The sequence below is a fragment of the Pieris napi genome, chromosome 16, assembly GCF_905475465.1.
Source record: "Pieris napi chromosome 16, ilPieNapi1.2, whole genome shotgun sequence".
In the NCBI taxonomy this organism is placed as follows: domain Eukaryota; kingdom Metazoa; phylum Arthropoda; class Insecta; order Lepidoptera; family Pieridae; genus Pieris; species Pieris napi.
The window spans coordinates 8,677,388-8,699,020 of record NC_062249.1 but is presented as its reverse complement, the minus strand read 5'-3'; the positions used below and the strand labels follow the sequence as shown (position 1 = coordinate 8,699,020).

General features: G+C 33.9%; 1 protein-coding gene across 2 annotated transcripts in view; it reads right to left on the bottom strand.

Annotated features, from left to right (window-relative positions):
* Positions 1 to 21,633, bottom strand: part of LOC125057465 (Down syndrome cell adhesion molecule-like protein Dscam2) — a 39,913-nt gene that overhangs the window by 7,070 nt on the left and 11,210 nt on the right. For both annotated transcript variants that reach the window (XM_047661187.1, XM_047661189.1), the window contains exons 4-26: positions 19,671 to 19,829; positions 18,761 to 18,889; positions 18,322 to 18,427; positions 17,272 to 17,476; positions 16,006 to 16,225; positions 15,494 to 15,641; positions 14,423 to 14,589; positions 13,531 to 13,621; positions 12,487 to 12,665; positions 11,727 to 11,872; positions 11,318 to 11,453; positions 10,531 to 10,650; positions 9,782 to 9,967; positions 8,995 to 9,139; positions 7,054 to 7,211; positions 6,075 to 6,321; positions 5,290 to 5,429; positions 4,550 to 4,620; positions 3,681 to 3,921; positions 2,054 to 2,235; positions 1,630 to 1,753; positions 941 to 1,070; positions 520 to 704 (exon numbers count right to left, since the gene is read on the bottom strand). In XM_047661187.1, the coding sequence (XP_047517143.1) occupies positions 520 to 704; positions 941 to 1,070; positions 1,630 to 1,753; positions 2,054 to 2,235; positions 3,681 to 3,921; positions 4,550 to 4,620; positions 5,290 to 5,429; positions 6,075 to 6,321; positions 7,054 to 7,211; positions 8,995 to 9,139; positions 9,782 to 9,967; positions 10,531 to 10,650; positions 11,318 to 11,453; positions 11,727 to 11,872; positions 12,487 to 12,665; positions 13,531 to 13,621; positions 14,423 to 14,589; positions 15,494 to 15,641; positions 16,006 to 16,225; positions 17,272 to 17,476; positions 18,322 to 18,427; positions 18,761 to 18,889; positions 19,671 to 19,829 (3,615 nt within the window). The remainder of the gene's footprint in view (positions 1 to 519; positions 705 to 940; positions 1,071 to 1,629; positions 1,754 to 2,053; positions 2,236 to 3,680; positions 3,922 to 4,549; positions 4,621 to 5,289; positions 5,430 to 6,074; positions 6,322 to 7,053; positions 7,212 to 8,994; positions 9,140 to 9,781; positions 9,968 to 10,530; positions 10,651 to 11,317; positions 11,454 to 11,726; positions 11,873 to 12,486; positions 12,666 to 13,530; positions 13,622 to 14,422; positions 14,590 to 15,493; positions 15,642 to 16,005; positions 16,226 to 17,271; positions 17,477 to 18,321; positions 18,428 to 18,760; positions 18,890 to 19,670; positions 19,830 to 21,633) is intronic.

Below are 21,633 nucleotides of genomic sequence, written 5' to 3'. Positions count from 1 at the left end.
TAGGAGTATGTCCTTAATAACATTTCTTGTGAAGGTTATAAACGTAATCAAAACAAACAAAGTTGTTTTAACAAGAGGTTGGCTATTTATAGTCCTAATCATTTATATAGCACTAAATAGTACTACAAGGTAATTCCAGACATACGTAGAAAATTGCTTGCAGTATGTTTTAAAAAAAAATCAGGTTAAAGAAACACTTGGCAATTTAAAAGAGTGACTGAAATAAACTCTCCGAGAGTTTATTTCAGTTCTTCTCGTCCATTCTACGCCGTTGATTTAAGGACTGACGGTAAATATAATTTTGAAGCATAATGTATTTAATGATAACTACCTATACAATTACTACATGAATAAAGAATATTTTGATTTTAATTTGGTACTTCATATTTCATCAATAATTTGGTGAATAAGCATTGAATCGAACTTGGATTCGTTATACTAATGAAAAGTTATTCACAACAAAGATTAATTATTTATTTAAATTATATCATTATACGATAGAAAATGCAATTTTTTCACCTAAAGCAGTTGTCTGACACTCTACGACAGTGGAGGTAGGTCCCTCTCCCGCTCCAGTAGACGCTCTCACCCAGGCCTCATATGTCCTCCCTGAACGAAGACCTCTTAGGGTCTTCATACACTCCACTGTTGACCCTTCGCTCTCAGTGCACGAGTTGACACGGGTCACGTTTGCTTCGTGTGACCTAGATAATACCAAGTGAAAAGAAATCTGTTTTGTAACTATGTTGACTATGGGTTTGGCAAATGTGTGTGTGTTAAATATTTGTATGAAAGTCTGTTCTACGCTTAACCAATTTTTCATACAAATATGTAATACTTAGTAGTCAAGCTCGTGATAGAGCTACTGATTTTAATATCTATTAGAAAATGTAAGGAAGATATTCTAACATTTATTGAAAGCTAAACAAAAATTTCTTACCCGGATAGATCTTTGACATAAAGTGAGTAGTGGGTCAATCTGCCATTTGGTTCCACTGGCGGAAGCCAAGACGCGCGAAGGGATCTCTCGCTGAGGGCAATCAGCTTGATACCACTTGGAGCACTTGGTACTATAAAAAGTATATTTAATTAAAACAGTCGGTAACTCATGTAAAATCGTATAAAATGTTCAATTTCTTATCGTTCAATATAACACGAAATATAATTAGTAACATGCAACTTTAAAATATCACTCATATAATAATAAAATAATATACATTGAAATAAATAACTAAACTTAACATAAACTAAAATATATCATTAAAAGGAGTCCTTTAGGCAAGGTTCCGAAGATACTGGCAGCGTTCCCCCTTTGAATAGCTAGACTAATTCTTTGTCCGTGGTAGCTGCCAAATCTTCGGTCTCCTGTGATGTCGACTAACCTTTTTGAAATTTCTTTAAAAAGCCTTAAAGCGACCACGGACCAAGGGTCTCGACACCGAATGGGACAAAATCATATTCTGAGCCTAGACCCCTGTACTTACATGCTTTATTTTTTTCAGCCGCTTCAAATTAATATTATTATTAATATTAATTTTGTGGTCCAAATAAATATGCCGAAATCATATTTCTATAAAGATCAAGTGACTAATGGTATATATATATATAATTAAGTCATGAATAGCTCACCATCTTCATCAGTCCTGCAGACCTGCGCTGGGGATAATGGACCATCTCCAGCAGCATTGTGTGCGCGGACTCTTAGATCATATTCCGCGAATGGTGTAAGCCGAGACACAGTTGTTTCTTCTCCCTATTAATAAATTAGACTAGAAATTAGGATCGAAACTATAGATTTCCCTCTCCGATGTCTGAATTACTACGCTCTCTATATATAGAAAACAAACTCTAATTCGTCATACGATCAAGGATTTTTTTAGTAGTATTTCTATGAAATATGTCATAATAAATTGTAAAAGATACATAGTATATAAAAAATAAATAGGCGTTTTAAACAGATGTTTTGAATCATGAATATTCATTTATCTAATTCCAAGACTATCACGTACATACAGGTCAAACTAATAACTTTTTTGGATTCAGTTCAATATACCTGAACACGTAAATGTGCATCTTGAACCGGCAGTAATGGATCGGCATCGCGTCGCGTGTATTGCAAAGTGTAGTGAGTGATGAGGCCGCCCTGTGAGTCTAGGGCGGGCGGGCGCCAGGATACGCGGAGCGACGTTGAACCACTCGATACACATGTTAGGCCTTCTGGACTTCCAATTGGGGCTGTTTGAGTTGAAAAAATCTTGTTATTTTCTTAGTTAAGAAACGATTGTTATAGAAATTTTATTGAAGTTTTCAGTATCCACAAAAGCCTAATAATTATTCCAATGAGGCGCGAATATCGTTTTAAATAAATATCAATTTAAAAATTAAAACGAAATAAATTATGAATTATATGTTATAATTTTGAATATAAATGAAACGTAATTTATAAGTCTTTAATCAAAACTCAATACATACTTAGAAAATTGTGACAATTAAACGCGCTTTGACGAAATGTTTTAAAAATAACAAAAGATAAGAAGAAGAAGAAATCAAATTGCAAAGAACCTAAAGATCTATTAATTTTACATCGGAAGTTAGCGGAATGGAAGATGACATAATTCTGGGAATAGTTTCATAACGAGAACTTCTACAAAGGTCGGGACAGTTTCGTAATTACTTTGTACATGATAGTTCACTAGATTTCCCACTTAGACTTGGTTCAAACGGAAATTGTCTTGAGAGATGACTACTAAAATTATTGCCAAGTTTAACGTTAACCAATAATGCTCAAACCAACCAGATAACTAAATAAAATTCAGACAATATTTCTTTAAATAAAACTCAATGTACGGTTTAGTGCAAGGTGTTACATGCATATTTTCATAACAGTAAAAGGAAAATGTAATTTAAATGTATTTTTTCATACAAATAAATTAAGATAAAATTGGGCAATAAATTTAACACCATTGCAAATTCATTTATCTTAGACGACAGTGAAAAAAGGCAACTGCGCGTTTGTCGCGCTAGTTCCGTAGGATTAAAAGAATACCTACGACCAGAAAGTAAATTGCCTCGCCTTCTTCCATATCTTGAAGGATCCTAAGTCAATTGGTTCGGAAATACTTCATTGACCTGTTAGTTCCACATAGTGGTGGTGCGCGTCAAAAACTGCCTTAAAAAATGCTCATTCGTAAAACGACGGACGTTAAGGTGATACACAGAGGCACCACATCTCTACGCAACGCGAAGGGCCGCTCGGTTAGTGATTTGGCGTCGACGATTCGAACGGCTCTTCGTTAAGCCTGCAGTGGAATACAGTTAAGGGGAAGAAGCCCAGTATTTTTTTTTTTTTTTATAAAATAGGGGGGCAAACGAGCTTGCGGGACGACCAAAAAGGGCAGTCTGCGCAGCCCATAGACACCCATTTTTAGTGGGTGCGTTGCCGGCCTTTGAGGGAGGAGTAGACTCGCTTTTTGAACATTTGGAGGTCGTATCTCAGTATTGGGGAGCTCCCGCCCAGAAATGTACATGGCACGCCGCCCACAGTACTCCATGTGAGGTCGAATTTGCGCTTTGTAATTAATACTTATTAATAATTAAATAATTATAAAAACAGTGACCCGAAGTGAAGCATAGTCTCGCCATGCTGAGCACACGCATTACTAAACATTAAAAATACTCACGTGACTCCAAAGTATGCCGATAATGAGGTTGTGATGAAGGACCATTCCCAGCTGCATTATACGCTCTGATCGTAACTGCATACCGAGTAGCTGGTTTTAAACCTCGTATTGTCGTACTTGTGGCATCGGAACTGGCTCCGCTCTCCGAGGCATTGTCGCTACCTTTGCCTTCTTCTGATGCCTCCCACCAACGAACTGTGTAGCCAAGTAAAGTACCATGCCATGATTCACGCGGTGGTGGCTAAAAGGAAAGAGTTAGTGTACATCTGTAGCCCAAATAAATTTTACTCTAATACAAAAATGCGTCTGTATATAGCGAATCTTGTAATATAATTTTAAACTCTATGAAGAATTAGCTCAAAAAGAATATTACAATACACATTTATTTAAACAATAATGTAACCTACATTGTAAAATAATTAAAACTGGATAGTATAAAAAAAAAAATATATAAATTTTAGTCATTATTAGGTTAGGACTGCGTCTAGCCATACTTTATATTATGAAATTCGCTAAATTTATTAAGACTAATTTTTACACAGAAATAATGTTAGATTATTATAAGTTAATTTTAATTAAACAAATGTTCAGTATTTACAATTTCAGATTATTAGCTCGGCTATTTGGACGTTTATTTAATTTTGGTATCGAGAAAACGTAAAGATATTTTAAGTTCAAATATATTGATGTATAAAAACTAGACTTTGAGATCCCCAACTTTTCTATAAAATTGAACCGGTATTTTATTTCAAACAAATAAATACTTTTATAGTAGGTTTAGTTAAAGATTACATTACGGTACTTCATGAAATTATATAATATTTATATTTACGACAAAATAAACAACAATAAATTACTATTTAGCCTACCTGCCAAGTAGCATGTAATTCTCGAGCGCGCAGAGCTCTTAAGGATATGTCGCGTGGCACTCCTCCTGGAGCTAGGGAATTACCGTCTTATTAAAGCCTCTAGTAAATATTGTTTCTACTTATTTATCTGAATCGCAACATTAATAGGGATAATTAATATAAGGTGTATAGAGTAATAATAAACACATAATATAACATTTGTATAAATTTCACCACCAAAGTTTAGTTTTGAATTCTGCCTTTTATACTGAAGAACAATAAACTGTAATAGCGACTAAGCTATAAATGACATAGCTGAAAAAAATCTCATAAATTTGGAAGATTATTTTGATATAATTAACTGTAACTGCTTTAAAAAGTCTATGTATAAAATAGAGTCATTCAGCAAATATTTCTTTGAATTACTACAGATAGAATTCTTAGTTATTGCTAATTAGAAGCACATTGAATGCCTTTTATTTTATTTAAATTCAATTTTGCTGAATTCAATGACTATTCATTTAGTTTATAATAAACGTTAAGAACTCATCTTTATCGCTAAGGTAGCAAACCTTCGCAGCTTATACTCACAATGTTGTATAAACATAAACTTTAGACATTGCTAAATAATCAAAAAAGAGTAAACAATTACTACACATACAGCCTAATTTTTAATAAATAAATATTTGGAGCAAACCAGATTTTTATCCGCTACTATTATAAGATGTATGATAGACGAAGTGCTACGCCGTAGTACATACCTTCCTCCCTCGTAGTGAAGTGTAGCGCTAATGTGAACGGGGAGGAACCGACATCGTTATGGGCGGCTATTCGTAGCACGTAGCGAGTGTCAGGATATAATCCGGACACTAATGCCCCTGCTCGACTAGGTCCTTCTGACCTGAGTGGGTACAGTTGAGTTTATTCACAAATTCAATGTTCTGCTGTGTTTAATGTTGCAAATTATCTACATTACAAATACAGAAATAGAACTCGTTGTCGCAACGCTACACCAACGTTCTTTAGGTGCAATGGGAATCCCTAAGCTACAGTAGACTTTCTTTGAGTGACCTTGAGGCTTGTTAAAAAACCCTCATTAAACATTTTTTTAATGAAAATATAGAAACTGAAAGGTTTCGTAAAAAAAATCCGTGGCCGTGACCTTTTTAGGTCTGCGCCTCAGATTTCTGAATCTGCTTCATGATCATTTATCAATCGAATAGGCAAGTAGGTGATCAGCCTTCTGTATCTGAAATATGCCGTCGACTTTTTGTGTTTAAGACCAATCCGGTTTCCTCACGATGTTATCCTTCAGCGTCCGATCGAATATTAAATAAGCATATAGACAGAGCACAGCCGGGTATCACTGCTGTGCTCTGTCTGCACTGAAAAGTTTCGTACTAGTATGTAAAATATCACAAAAATACCCAACATCCTACAAATATCTTAAAAATGGTCGCCTCAAAAAAGTCAGCATAAATAAATTAACAGGACGAAGTTGAAATCTGCAAAGCATTATCATATTCATAAGCCTGAGCTAACTTACGCGACATGAAGCAAATCCGAATTAGCCAGTGTTACGTTGAGGACTTCGTGCGAGTCCCACGTCTCGGGGGAGGGTAATGGAGCGGGTAGCAGAGCGTTGAGCGGAGCGTTTGTTAGGTCGCGGGCGAGGGAGCGATATTGTAGCGTGTAGTGTGAGACAATGATTTGTCGTGTTACACGCCATGTTACACGGGCTTTGCGCGACCAGACTTCTGATATGCGAACTTCTTCGGGAGTATTTGGACGTTCTATAAAAGTAAAATATTGCCAATAATGTTTTTTATATAGGACTAAATCAACGCGTCAGTAGTTGTAGGTAAGTACGTAGTGAGAGATGACCATACCGTCATGTTGTTTTATAAATCAGTTCACCAAAAAATATAAGATTTTAAATATTAATATAGAGTTCATTCTAATATTAAAAACTGAAAAAAATAAGCCCAATTATAATAATCATATAAGAAAAGATAATTAATTGTGTAATATAACACAATTAATTATCTTATAAACACAATGTGTTTATAAATATACGTAGTGTATACTAAAAATGTATAAACTACTAGCTGATCCGGCAAACGTCGTTTTGCCATGTATATCATTTATAATAAAAAATAGGGGTTTAATCGTAGAGGGGTGAAAATTAGGGGTTGTTTATTTTTTAATGCTGTATCATAAAATAAAATAAAATTTATCTAAAAATTAAAAACATAATAATTTTGGGGTGGACTACCCTTAATATTTAGGGGGATGAAAAATAGATGTTGTCCGATTCTCAGACATACCCAATATGCACACAAAATTTCATGAGAATCGGTCATGCCGTTTCGGAGGAGTTTAACTACAAACACCGCGACACGAGAATTTTATATATTAGATTAGCACAGATTTCTTAAGTACACTACAATATTAATAATTTTAAAACCTAAAAAATTGGTTACATAAAGCAAAATTTGCTAATTATCTGACTATAATCTAAATACCTTTCACATAAAGCTTGAAGACAAGTTCATCTGTGCCATACAAGTTCCTCGCGAGGCATCGATAATCTCCCGCATGTTCCGGCTCAGCGTGAGCGATCGTAATTTCAGACATCATTGCACCGTTACCTAAATCTCGCATCTCTACTCCTCCAGAACCACTAAAAAGGTTTTATTAAAATAAATTAATGGAGCATGATCGAGTGTTCAGTTAGGATGTTTTTTTTTTTTATAGAAAAGGGGGCAAACGGGCAGGAGGCTCACCTGATGTTAAGTGATACCCATGGACACTCTCAATGCCAAAGGGCTCGCGAGTGCGTTGCCGGCCTTTCAGGAATTGGCACGCTCTTTTCTTGAAGGTCTAAGTCGAATTGGTTCGGAAATACTTCAGTGGATCGAATTTTATACTAGAATTTGTTTTGGCCCTCATCATTTCTTATCTGCTGTTTTACTCGCATTACTTTGGTCGTAGTATGTTGTTATATAGCCAGCCTACTTTGCTAAATGCAACCATATACCACAATAATAGTTCAATTTGATTAGTGCGTTCACATTTATTAATTTGCGATATATGTTTTAAAATAAGTGGTGTTTGATGATTTAGTATTTTAAAAGAGTACCGAGAGTTTTTTACGCCGGCTTTTTTTCTCTCGGCCTACACCCTCTGTCTTCTTTGCCGATGAGTAGCGATGCCTACAAATTCAAATTTAATGACGTGGAATAAGTGATACCTGTATCTTATATTCCATAATAAACATATTTTATTTTTATTTTACCCAAACAAACTCTTAATAATCTTAATTCTTAAAGGGCTTTAATTTCATCAATGGTCGAACCAACAGACAAACGAGAGTGTTGTAACCCATCCTGCGTTCAAACCCCAGGCAGTTCATCGCATTTTTTCATTCCTTGGACGGAGAATAAATACCTATTGAAATCTGGCGTGTCTGTCCTTATAATCGATCAAAATTAGGTACTGAAACCTGTTAGCTTATAAACAATAAAATACAAAATGAAGTAGATAAATGTCTATATATATCTACAAATAGAGCACGCTTAATAAACCTACAGACCGCACCTGTGTCTCACTTAGAGTTTAAAACCTTCGGCCGTTACTAACGTAAATTAGGGAAGTAGGTCATATCTGAAACCAACGCTAAAACTACTTAACTCATTGCCAGGATATATATAGATCTATACATATATATATTTAATGTTTTTTTTTTACAATTCACACCAATTGACCTAGTCCCATGCTAAGCTGGTGAAGCTTGTGTTATGGGTACTAGGCAACGGATATACATACATATTAGAGATAGATAGACATATAAATACATATTTAAACACCCAAGACCTAAGCACAACACCAAATGCTCATCACATCGATGTTCGTCTCAGCTGGGGATTGAACCCGGGACCCATGGATTCGCAGTCAGGGGTACTAACCACTAGACGGTGACTGTGTCAAGGCCGATCTTAGAATTGGTCACTTCATGACGTTTGTAATAATTGCAAGTAAATTGCCACATCATCTCGATGAAAATTTTGTGTTTTACAGACACAAAGTTCTACGACTGGGTAACAAAATTCTAAAACATCTGATTTTAACACTTACTAAATTCAGATTTAATAGTAGTGTGAAGAACGCACCGGCGCACAGCAAAAACTAACAAAATATTTAAAATTCGACTTTTTATAAAATACTAGCAAACTCGGCGAACTCCGTTTCGCCACCAGATGGCTTCGTTTTATGTAACATTTCGTTTGGTGATCCCGCTTTTCTGTTGAAATTTTTCCTGCATTTTCTTTGCTATAAACCTCACGGAGCCCGAGACCTTTCCAACGAATGCAAAACCGTGGAAATCGGTTCGTGCGTTCTGGAGTTATAGCGTCAGGAAGGAAAACCCGACTTATTTTTATATAGTAGATATATGTATTACTTACTGTAGAGAAAGCGGGTGCGAGTCATGAGTCCAATGCACGTGAATCTCCGGTTCCCCTTTGACTGTACAAGTCAGTCTCGCAGGAGTACCACGTACCACCCATTGACTCTCACCAGCCCCACCCCCACGGCTTAACTTTGGTGGTTCTGTTTAGTGAAACTTTGTGTTAAAAATAAACAATAGTAAAAGGAGTCAATAATCATAAAGTAATGACGATTTGTGTATATATAAAGATTTATTAAATAAAAAAAACATTTACTTAATTGTAAATTCAAACACTTCACGAAAAAAACACACAAAAATTTCATCAAAATCAGTCAAGCCGTTTAAGGTGAGTTTCATTACAAAAACACGCACAGAAGATTTATACAATACTAGCAGACCGGCCAAGCGTTGCTGCGGCTAAGGTTTTTGTTATATTACATAGTAGCAAACTATTCAAAGGAAACAGTAGGAGAACACCAGTCATGGGGACCACCATGCTTTTTTGGTGGTTATGCCATTAAATTGTAGCTTATGTGAAACGTTGGTACTTTCAACACAGCGCCATCTGTTAGAATTGTGACTATCAAATAATAAATAAATATTTTGCAATAAAATAATATTGCGGGTATAAATTGAGATGTAAGCTATCCTATCTTTTAAGTTGGATCAAACTACACACGGTGTGCAAATTTGATTGATATCGGTTCGGTACTTTAGGAGTCCATAGCGGACAAACAACGTGACACGTAATTTATATATATTAAGATATGAAAGTAGAAAACTTTTTAAACCATCAAGCACACCTCTAACATCCAAAAAGAAAACATGGTGTAAGAAGGAATGTTGAACTCTGGCAGTACACCTGTACCAGCCCTCGTGCTCAGGCGTAGCCGTCCGAAGCCACACTGTACCGTCTGAGAGAATTGATCCTTCGCTGATTTCACTACCCTCTGTCTGACCCCATAGAATATGACGCCAGCTTTCGCCATCTATTTGAATCGGTATAAAAACTTTAACTACACTATAAAATCCAATACGTAGGCGCAACAACTCTAAATATTTAGATAATGAAATTATTAAATAATTAAGAGGGAAATGTCGCATTACACCCAAATTTATTATATGTATTATTCGTAACTTTTGCCTTGTACACTGTCTGTGGGTACAGCATTAATGTCAATATATAAGTGTTTGGACTAAGAAATAGTACCGAGAATAAAATAAATAAGTCTTGTTCTCAACACCCCTGCCCTGCGATTCTGTAACTCACTTTTCGAAGTCACACAGCGGTTTTCAGAGCGGCGGTCGCGCTCAAATTGAAAAGTGAGTTACAGAATCGCAGGGCTGCAAAAGCTACCAATAACGACTAAAATAAAAATCATCACTAACTGTTAAGAAAGTATAAAATGTTAATTTTTTATTTTTGAAGCAAAAGTTTTAATTTTTTACGTGCATTTACACAAGTCTATTAGATAATGAAAAGAACGCAATTCTTTAAAGCTCCATAAAATAATAAAACACTTGAACCACATCACATACTATGGAAACTTACCACTAGAAAATTCCCAGGTTATTCTCGGCTGAGGCTGTCCTTTGGCAGAACAAGGCAAGAGAACTGCAGCCCCGGCCGAAACTGAAGTGTTCTGTGCTCGCCACACCCACAACGGTGCCTCTGTAGCGAGACTGTTTCGTTTATCATCTATTTCTTATTTAAATAAGGAGACTTGGGTTTCCAATACTCGTCACGCTTGGCAAACGGCATGCCGAGCGCAGATAATTGTGAGGCTGTATGGAAAAATACTTTTGCCTATTTTTCAATTCTGTTTCCTTACGAAACGAAACTAATTAGCGTTATTCTTATTTCACACTATGGTTTTAATATACCTTAATATTGTATATATACAAAATTATCAGTATACTCTTATAATCTGTTTATTTTACTTTCTAATTTAAATTCTCAATTTATATGCATTAGAAGTCTAATTTAACTAATGTTAAAAATATGAATACTTCCACACTCACTAGATAATTATTAATTATATGTAATTTACACAGTGATAAGAAAAGTCAATTAATTAGGAAGGTAACGAGGGGTCTAATCTCTAATAAACAATCTCTTAAAGAGGAAGCTTTCTTTTCCTAGCGAGAAATAATTTTAAAAATACTATGGAAAACGTAAACTCGACTCGATTTAAACATAAGAATACTAAAATGTACAATAATTTCGAATTGTACAAAATATGTGTTTTATAAAACACCCCGTATATATTTAAAAAAATAACTAGTACAGACTAATCTACGCTCTGAAATAAGTTAGAACAAATATTTTAAACACCAACCTTTCACAACCAAAACTGCCGAGTGGCTAACACTTCCAAATTCATTTGTGGCCCGACACGAATATTCACCGCTGTGCATTGAAGTCAACCCCTGTATCACTAGTATTGTGAAGAAATCCATATTTTTTTGTTCAACCTGATAAAATACACCAGGAAAGGTAAATAATAGTTTTGATAATGTATGAGAAGTAATCTTCTTTGTATGTCAAGAGATATTCCGACTTTATGAGACGAATACTAAGAAAGAGGTTTGCAGAGCGTCAATACTTAAACTTAAATTTATTTTGCGTTGTTAAATACATAAAAAACCATTTATGAGAAGTCAATGATTCATTTTTTGATTGAATTTTTCCAATTTTTTTGTGCTAAAAAACAGAATAAAATGTAGGTAATAAACGTTTATACGTACTTTTAATACTGAAGGGATTGGTAAATTGTCCTTTTGCCATGTGAATTGTATCGGTTTATCACCGGATACCAGGCTACAGGTCGCTTGCGTACTTCCACCCACTTCTATCTCTTCCGGAAATTGAAATGATGCGATTTTCGGAGGTTCTAAAATATAAAAAAGAAATGTTATTTGAGTCATAGTAATAAGTAAGTCGACTTAGTAACTTAATTAGATAGACCAGTTAGCCTTCAGCTTGAGATTTTCAGTCCTGAGGTCGTAGGTTCACTCCCCGTCTATAAACTAATGGCCTTTTCTTTGTGAGCATTTAACACTCAACCGTACGGTAACGTGAGGAAACCGGGCAAACACTGGACCCAAAAAGTCGCCAGCGTGTATCAGGCGCAGAAGGTTGATCAGCTTCTTTAAACTGAACTAACAAAATATATATTTTTTATATATAATAAAAAATGCATTGTAACAAATATGTTACAATGCATTTTAATTTAATTACGCATTTAAACAAACTCTGGTACTATTTTTATTGTTACATATAATCTTTTCTAATATAGATAAAAAACGAGTTATGTAGCCATCTCAAAAATGCTATTTTTAAAAAAAGAATACGAAAAACATTGACAAAACTATATAAAATATAACTAAATAAATATATAATATTGGATATGAGGAAATCGAAAATCTTTTTCAATACTATTATTCAACTTTTAATACAATATATTCAACTTTTTCTTAATTTTACATTAATTTTTGTATAACTTACTATGTACTTCGATCCGAACCGTCCGCCTTGCCAGCTCTCCACTTTCAGCCCTAACTTCACAGGTATAGCTTCCAGCAGCAGAACTCCTCACAGACGGTAACCTCAAAATGCCACGTTCTTCGGCAGATCCCATTGGTGATTCAATCAATGATCCATCATCACGCCTCCAAACAACCTCCCTTAAAGATACTTATTTTGATTTTGAGTGTATATTTAAAATTAATTTATAATTAGTATATGAGACTTCTTTAATCACGCCATATAATATTCACACAATTCGATGTTTCGAGTGATTTTCAGCAATCTTGCAGTGAGCGTTTAATACTCGTGCACTCACTCACTCTAACGTAAAGGTTTTTGACTATAATAATTTTGATGATTTGATAAGTCATTAATTAGTCAGAAATTAAACATTGGTTAGTGACTAGTTTATCTAACGTACCTACATACAGCGAAACAGCATAGTAATTAAGAAAGAGATATTAAAATATACTTAGACCCAAAAACATCTCACTATACATACTTCACTTAAAAGTATGAAGGTTTTAAGTCCGACGAAAGGCTCGGCTTTTGTATATCCGAAAGCGGTCAATGAGTTAATTGCATGTAATTATTACTCAAGATGCTTTTTTATAAATGTCTCTTGAGAAATCATTGAACATTACAGTTTAGCCTTAACTTAAGACTAATAAATAATTAATTTCAATCTAACCTAATTTTCTACCACTTATTTGATAGTAAATAAAAAATAAGATAGACGATATCGTATATGATAATTATCTTAAGAAAACGTTCAATAACATTAGATACAGTTAAGGGGAAGACACTCTGTTCTTGTGTTCTATTAACACATACCATTTCACAATTAAAAGTAACCTACCTAAAAATTAACCACTAATTCATTAAGTTTTTTATTTTTCAATGACATTAGCCCTTTGTACCATGACCTTGAATAGCATCGATAATTATGTGATGGAAACTCATTAATTTAATGAAACATACACATATTTATTTATTACTATGTAAATATAATATAATACTTACTTAATAGGATATCCAGAATAAGGGCAATAAATTATGACATCAGCTTCAACTTTTACATGCATCGGTGGTAAATATCTAATGTTGGGGGAGCCTAAAATTATTCACAAACCCTTATAAAAATGCAATAAAAATTATTAAAGATATCGGAGCATGAGCATATCACATAATGAATAATTAAAAATCAAATTCGCAATATAAGGTTAATTGCACCATATATTTGGCTAAATGTTCTATTAAGAATAGTCTTCAAAATAAGAAACATGTCAATTGAGCCCAAAGCTCAGGCATCCAAAAAATACTTAATTTTCCAAATATCTTAGTCACGTTAGTTTTTTTATTGCTAAAGTATAGTCATAGATCAATTTTCATTGATTAGTTAGTAGTTTAGATACTTTTATTATCAAGAGAATTAAATGTAATAAACGGTAAGTTATTTATTATATACGGGGTATGAGCGAGAGGACCATAGTATTAAGTATGTTTTCATTGATCCTATGAAATATTCCTAAGACTATCCTTATACTTTCGAATGACCATCACTTATTAGGTATATAGGTTGACGATTAAAAACTCATTGATTTTTGGCACCGAATCGTGTTACAATAAATTTTGTTTTGTTTTTAATTTTGATAAGGAATAATGAGCCACTCTTTGCAGTTCTATATACGTCTTATATTACACGAAAGAAAGTTTCTAAGATTTAAAAATTCTCTATAAACTATGAAAAATATGTAATAATAAAAAAACATGGAATATTTTTCAATTTAAGTATGCAAATAGACAGTCAAAGAACACCGTATAAGTTGGTAGAAATTTCAGACATCTTTGATTTAAGACCAATAGCGGCTTATTATTAAAAGAGTAAAAGCATTGTTTATTATTAATAATATACCAAAAACATTAATCCTTGCATGATGCGCCTGCGACCCGCCAGAATTTGTTGCATTACACCCATATCGGCCTCCTTCATCGGCAGTTCTAATATTTATATTTAAAGTCGATATTATACTCCCTTCCTCACTTCCTGGGAGGGATTCTGCCCTCGTATTTATTGTATATCTAAAATATTATATACGATATATGATTCATAAATATGATTATGATAACAGCACCAATGTAGTAAGTCCATATAAAACATTTAAAAATTATTATAAATCTTAAGTCTTAAATATGGTACTAGTGTTATTCCTAAAGCAGTTTAACTAAAAATTATGAATTTTGAAAGTAAATTTCAAAAAATTATCAAAAAAATATCTTTTTGCACGCTGAAGTAGAACATGAATTTCCGCGTCAAATTGGCTTTACAAGCGCAAGCGCAAGACAAACATGTTCAAAGAGCTTATATATTACTAGCAACCCGGCTTACGCCAACAGTGACCCGTACAACTTGAAAAATAAAACCTTCCTCATGAATCATTATACATATTGATGAAAACCGCAATAAAGTCCGTACAGTAGCTTCAGAGTTTATCGCGAACAGTCAGTATAATTTTGATATAATATAAGGTTAGACATATGCTATCGCTGACTTTTTTGTAGGCTTTCATCAAGCTTTTATTCGTTTTTCTTTTGTTCGAACGTTTTTTCTCCCACTTATCTAAATATATATAGTAATTAATCACACTACCACAAAAAGGGTATATAACCTTCAGCGAGGAAATGCTGCGTTAAAGGTACATTGCCACAGAGACCAAACTTTTGAAATCTGTTTTTATTTTCTTTTTAATTTATAATAATTTTTATTATTACTTTATAGGTTAAGAAAATTGTAAATACAAATTAAGTAAACTAGTATATTTGATTGTTATGATTACATATATCCAAATTAGGATCAAATTGTAAGAGTATGTTTTCGTTTATTAAACAATGTAACCTAGGACAGTCACGTAGACTTCTACCGGTAAAATAATGTTCAACACGGTTCAGAAGATCCAGAGATTTAAAAAAATATTTAGGATCTCACTTTTCCGGTGCTGATGGAAGAGGTCTGCCGTCCAAAGTCCAGACTATTCTAGGAGGTGGTAAACCAGTAGCTGCACATCTTAGAACAATGCTTTGCCCAACACGAGTTATGACCTCACTGAATGTCGTCACCAGTCTTGGAGGTCTGTCTAAAACGTAGTTCATATATATTAAACCGCCTTCTTGACTCAAACGTTAATTTTTATTAACAAAAGCTATATGGGATTATTAGAAAAAAATATGATAAAACAGTTGCGGAATGTATTAACGGAATTCTTAGAATTTAAATAAATGATTCCTTATTTATATCAAATGCTTCTATTTTTAAATAATAAATAACGTAAGAAAGACACGGCACAGTTCTATATTACATAATTATTCAAAAATAATTTGAACTCAGTTCTAAATGTATGTAATATGTATTTTTATGAATAAATGTCTTCATTTAACTAAAATAACTCGCAAACATTTTTAGACTATAAAATTATTATAGTGAATTGCACAAAATATTACCAGCAATTATAAGTTCAGCCCCAGAAATGGCTGAATCCGAGTGGTCATAAGCCGTGCATTGGTAAACACCAGCATGGTGGGCCCTCACAGGTCCTAATGTTAATTTGGACTGTGCAGAGTGTAACGGCCTGCCTTCATGTTGCCAGCTTAGTGTGACCCCTCCACCCCTACCTCCTGATACTGAACAGTTAAACTGGCCAGACCCTCCAGTGCCTATCAACTGAAAATTGTATTTACGTTAATCGGTATACGCGAGCAATACGCATTTAGTCAAGTCAAAAATCATTTATTCATATAGGTAACAATGTACACTTATGAACGTCAAAAAAGAAATGTATATGAAATGCTTCTTACTTTACATTTAGTGCTAGTTCTTAAATCAAGGGCGTAGAACGGAAGAAAAGAAATGACAATAAACTCTCCGCCACTGTTTTTAATCGCCATGTTTTTTGTTTTATACAACGTTTGTAAGGAGCTGCAACCATTACACCATGTACCACATGACATCTTAAGTAATTAATAATAAAAAAATAAATTAAAAACAAAGTTTGGTGAAATAGGAGCACGCACTTTAGGTAAACCAAATTAAATATACATACGAATCTGTAAAATTATCATGCCATTTTTCTACCTACCGAAGGGGTAGGCAGAGACCACGGATCTCCACTAGCTACAGTCCTGGCAAACCTCTCTCGCTCATCCACATTTAAGACAATGCATGCCAGTCGGTTATGGGTACTTTTAACTTGTCCCTTCTCTAGTACTAACTAGTCCAGGTAAGTACGACAAGACCTATCCAATGCGGTTTCACTATATACGATACGGTTGCCTTGTGTTTATTGAAATCCGTTAGCTATCTTTTAAAGTATTTATGTTAACATACTTTAAGATTTAATTAATAAAAAGCTATAGAAACAATATCTTCTATCAATCGTATCCAAAGAGCAAGGATTTGACTTTATTTCTATCTTTAAAGTTCTCTTTGTACTTCTAATAAAACGAATCTCTTATTGAACATCAATCCTTTAACGATTAAACCGTTGTTTGTCGATTTTGTTTTTTAAGACATTTTGTTTTAAAAATAATTAATTATTTATTTCTTTATTACAAGAAGTTTGTTTTAAAAATAATTAATTATTTATTTCTTTATTAAAAGAAAGCTTGTTGGTTGGGTTAATCTATTTCTAGTGATTACATCCGGAAATTGCGTCTCAAACTATTCTTAACTATACAGTAATTTGAAATACAGTAGTGCTATATACTTACCAAAGGATTCGGCGTAACGGTTACAGTCAATGGCTCATACACCACTAGCCTTACAATGAGACGCGGTGTGCTCTCTATACCAGGTGAGCAGGCGTATCTGACCGCGTGTTGGAACTGCACATTCGGTAAGATCAACGCTCCACTTCGAACAACCCCTTCCCCTGACGCAGTCACCCAAACTCCATTTGCGTCTTGTCGCTGCCATCTATTCAAAAGTTTAATTATTATTACCTACTTTATTTTATACGCTAGTAGTAGTAGTAGTAGTAAGTAGTAGTGCTGGTCTAGTGGCTTCAGCTTGCGACTCTCATCCTTGAGGTTGTAGGTTCAAACCAGACTGTTACTAATGGACTTTCTGTCTATGTGCTCATTTAACACCTGCTCGTACGGTCAAGGAGAACATCAGGTGACAGGCACAGAATGGCAATAACTTACATTTTTATTTATTTATTAGGAACCTTATTTTCTATTATTTCTGTAACTTCATACTAATACAATAGAAAATATACTAATATAAAATTTTAACTGAGAAAATAATATTACATATAAACAAAACAGGTTTTTTTTTAAATAATGCAATGCTTGTACATTCAGCCAGTGTGCAACTAAATATATATATATGTCTCACATGCATATTCAGGGTGTGCAAGACACGCGTAAATGGTGCTTCCCTGAGTAATTTTGAAAAAACCTAAATATGACCGTATTATTGTACCTACAATAATAATTTGAATGATCAATTACAAAAAAGTACCGCACATAGCCATATAAAAATAGGTATGCAAATGTCATACCTAGATATCATGATGTCACAATTGGCGACAGAAGAACAGTTAATTATAATTGTTGACAAAACTTATGATCTATATACTCTCCCACAAGAGAGAGATTTAAGAGACTGATTAAGATATAGTTTAACAGCTATGGTTCAAAATAATTTTATCTGGGCAATATTTTTAAAAACTAAATATAAGTTACCTAGTAAGAAAAACATTACATAAACTTGTAATTAACCTATTTTATTACATCTCATACCAAAGACAAACTTACGTCATTGCGTATCTGTTGATATGTCGAAAAATGCACGGCAATATGACGGTGTCGCCTATTCGAGCTTCAATGGAATTGACCTCCACACTTTCTAACCAGGTGCTTTCTGTTTTAAAAAACACATAATTACGCTATCGTGTTGGAGAAATAAATAACTAGGTCAAACAGTATTTCTAGCACCTTTTTTTTATATAGAACGGGGGGCAAACGGGCAGGACGCTCACCTGATGTTAAGTGATACCGCCGCCCATGGACACTCTTAATGCCAGAGGGCTCGCGAGTGCGTTGCCGGCCTTTTAAGAATTGGTACGCTCTTTTCTTGAAGGACCCTAAGTCAAATTGGTTCGGAAATACCTTACCACTTGCTTATTGACGGTAGACACAATTTTGTTACAAAAGAAAAAGGAATTACGTTCTTAGTTTTACGAATAATTCTTACCATCTGTCGTTAGCTTTGACGTGGAACTGGGTGTGTCTACCGCAATACATTTATATTCAGCTTCTACGTCGGCTTGCGTCAGGTCTGATCCTAATAATAGGCCTCCCGCACCAGATATCCACCTTGTCTCTGAAAAAACAACCTATAACTCTGCTTCTAGTCAATATTGGATCTATTCTCGAATGTATCGACTTGTTTAAGCTATCGTAGAATATGATTAAAAGGATTATTAAGAATATCCATAGCGCTAAATAACGTACACCCCACAGGCCACATACACACCCGTAAATAATCTCACTTACACACCATCACACAAAACACACGAATTAGGTATTACTTAGTTAAATGTATATAATAATTTTTATTGATTTATTTCTAGGTTTCGTAAATGTTTGGACTTTTTTGTGTATAATATATTACTAGCCGTTTCGCGCCCGCTTTGCTGGACGAATTAAAATTTATGTTTCATTATTTTATTTTTTTTCATATTTTTCATATTTTTCTTTTTAACTTCCCGCTAAGAAAATTGAAATTTTCGAAAATCGAGCTTTTAACAGATGTTGACGTTTTTAGGTTCTAGGAAGCCTCCCCGAATGTTTCCGCGGTGAAGTCCGTATGTATAAATTTTCATAAAAGTAAAACAGCAATAAAAAAATTCCCATCGAATGGCAGTAGTTTCATGTCGATACGATCAGTGGTTTAGCCGTGAAGGAGCCACAAACGAAGACCATTTTTCTTATATATATATAGATGTATTCTATCTCTGGATATATATTAAGTGTAATTGTTTTTTCTTATGTATAATGTAAGTTAACTGTAGAAGTACAAAATAAATAAATTTGTCCATCAAAAAGTGTACATACAGGCGTAGGAGAATTGTTTCTTGGAACAAGACATAGTAACAACGTACCTGTACCGATATACCCAGTAGTGAGAGGAAGTCCATCCTGAAGCCATTTTATGTCTGTGAAGCCTATTTGTGGTGATATCTCACATCGTAAAACTACCGATCCGCCTAATTTTGCGGGAGTCAGTTGCTTCACTGTAGTTGTGAGGACGCTGTCGTCAACTACAAAAACAATTAGAATAAAAATGGGAAGATGTAGTCTCTATAAATTTACGTTTTTTTTCGTATCATTATCAAATGTTGTATTTGTGTCAAGCGGTTGATTTTTCACCACGTGTAATCTTGATTCCTTTAACAACATGCTGGTAACATAATAGCAAAAATTTAGTTTATATACTTGCTGGCTGGACTCTACCCATACCTAATGGGTAGGTCACAGTTATCCTGAGATTAGAGAGGAAATGTTTCAACCGTTTCTTAGATATAGAACTTGGCACCCATTGTGATTTCGACGAGAATTTCTATTTATTTTATGGAATTATATTTTCTAAGACCAAATAGCAAACGAATGAATTCATTCTATAACTAAACATTAATTGGCATTATAATTGTTTTATTTAAAACTATTCAATATTTTCTTATAACAAACAAAAAATAAATCAATTCGCTTCTGTTTTGTCTGGAATGCCTCATTATTGCGTATTGACGTCGCACAATTACGAGTTCTTGTTATTGAATTTTTTACGCCAATTAAAATTTGCACAAACAATTTTTTATTGTTTGGTATTGCTTTTATTGGCATTTACGCTATTCGTAGCTCAAAAGTTCTGGTAGTTTTTGAACTATTGATTCTAGTACCAGAACAATTTATATATTGAAAAGACCAGTTTTAAAAGAAAGGTCATACAAAAGATGACACAAAAAGTCTTTAAAACCTTTTCCAAAATACCATTTTATTCTAGCATATAGCGAAATTCACAATGAAATGGGGTACACAGATTTTTGTGTTCCGTCAATCATGGGCATTTATAGGGAATCGAACCCAGGAACAAAGTTCCGCTCTGTCCATTCCAGTTACCCATGGGACATTTCTGCGTCTCTTTAGAAAATAATATCTGACTAATCAGACGGCATCAATAATTCTAATCTGTGTCATTTTCCCCCGATTCTTGCACCATATATAATATGTATTTTTTATTTTTTTTTCTTTTTTATAAAGACAATTCACACCAATTGACCTAGTCCCATGCTAGGCTGGTGAAGCTTGTGTTATGGGTACTAGGCAACGGATATACATACATATTATAGATAGATAGACATATAAATACATATTTAAACACCCAAGACCTAACCACAACAAAAAATGCTCATCACATCGATGTTCGTCTCAGCCGGGGATCGAACCCGGGACCCATGGATTCGCAGTCAGGGGTACTAACCACTAGACCAATGAGTCGTCGAATTTATAAAGTAATAATGCATATTTTATAGTCTAACAAGAGTCGAATATTTTAAAAGTTATTTGAATATAAATCAGCTCCCAGTCCCTCCAATATGTTTCCCTTTGTAGTAAAGTTCATTGAATAAGAAAATATTAAAATATGGTAAGTAAACCTGTGTAGTCCGTATTTTGTAGGGCGTCTTGGAATATTTCAGTAAAATATTAAATACATTTGGACATTTTATTGATATAGTCGCTGTTATTTTTTAGTGAAAATCATCTGAAGTTTCGTCAAGTATTTTCAAGTAAACTTTACGAATACTATAACGTTAGTTATCAGAAAAAAGGAAACGGTTTCTATAAATTAAGTATTACATATATTATAAATTAAGTATTATAAATATATTAACTCTGGAATATTATAAAAAAAACGAACGTTCTAAATTCGAGTTTCTCGTCAAATTCAAATTTTGTTTTGATAGATTTACGAAGTTAATACAAACTATGGACAATGTTTTAATATACTTTACTATAATTTCGAAACAATAATGTAAAACGGTTTTTACAGATTAGTAAATAATTATT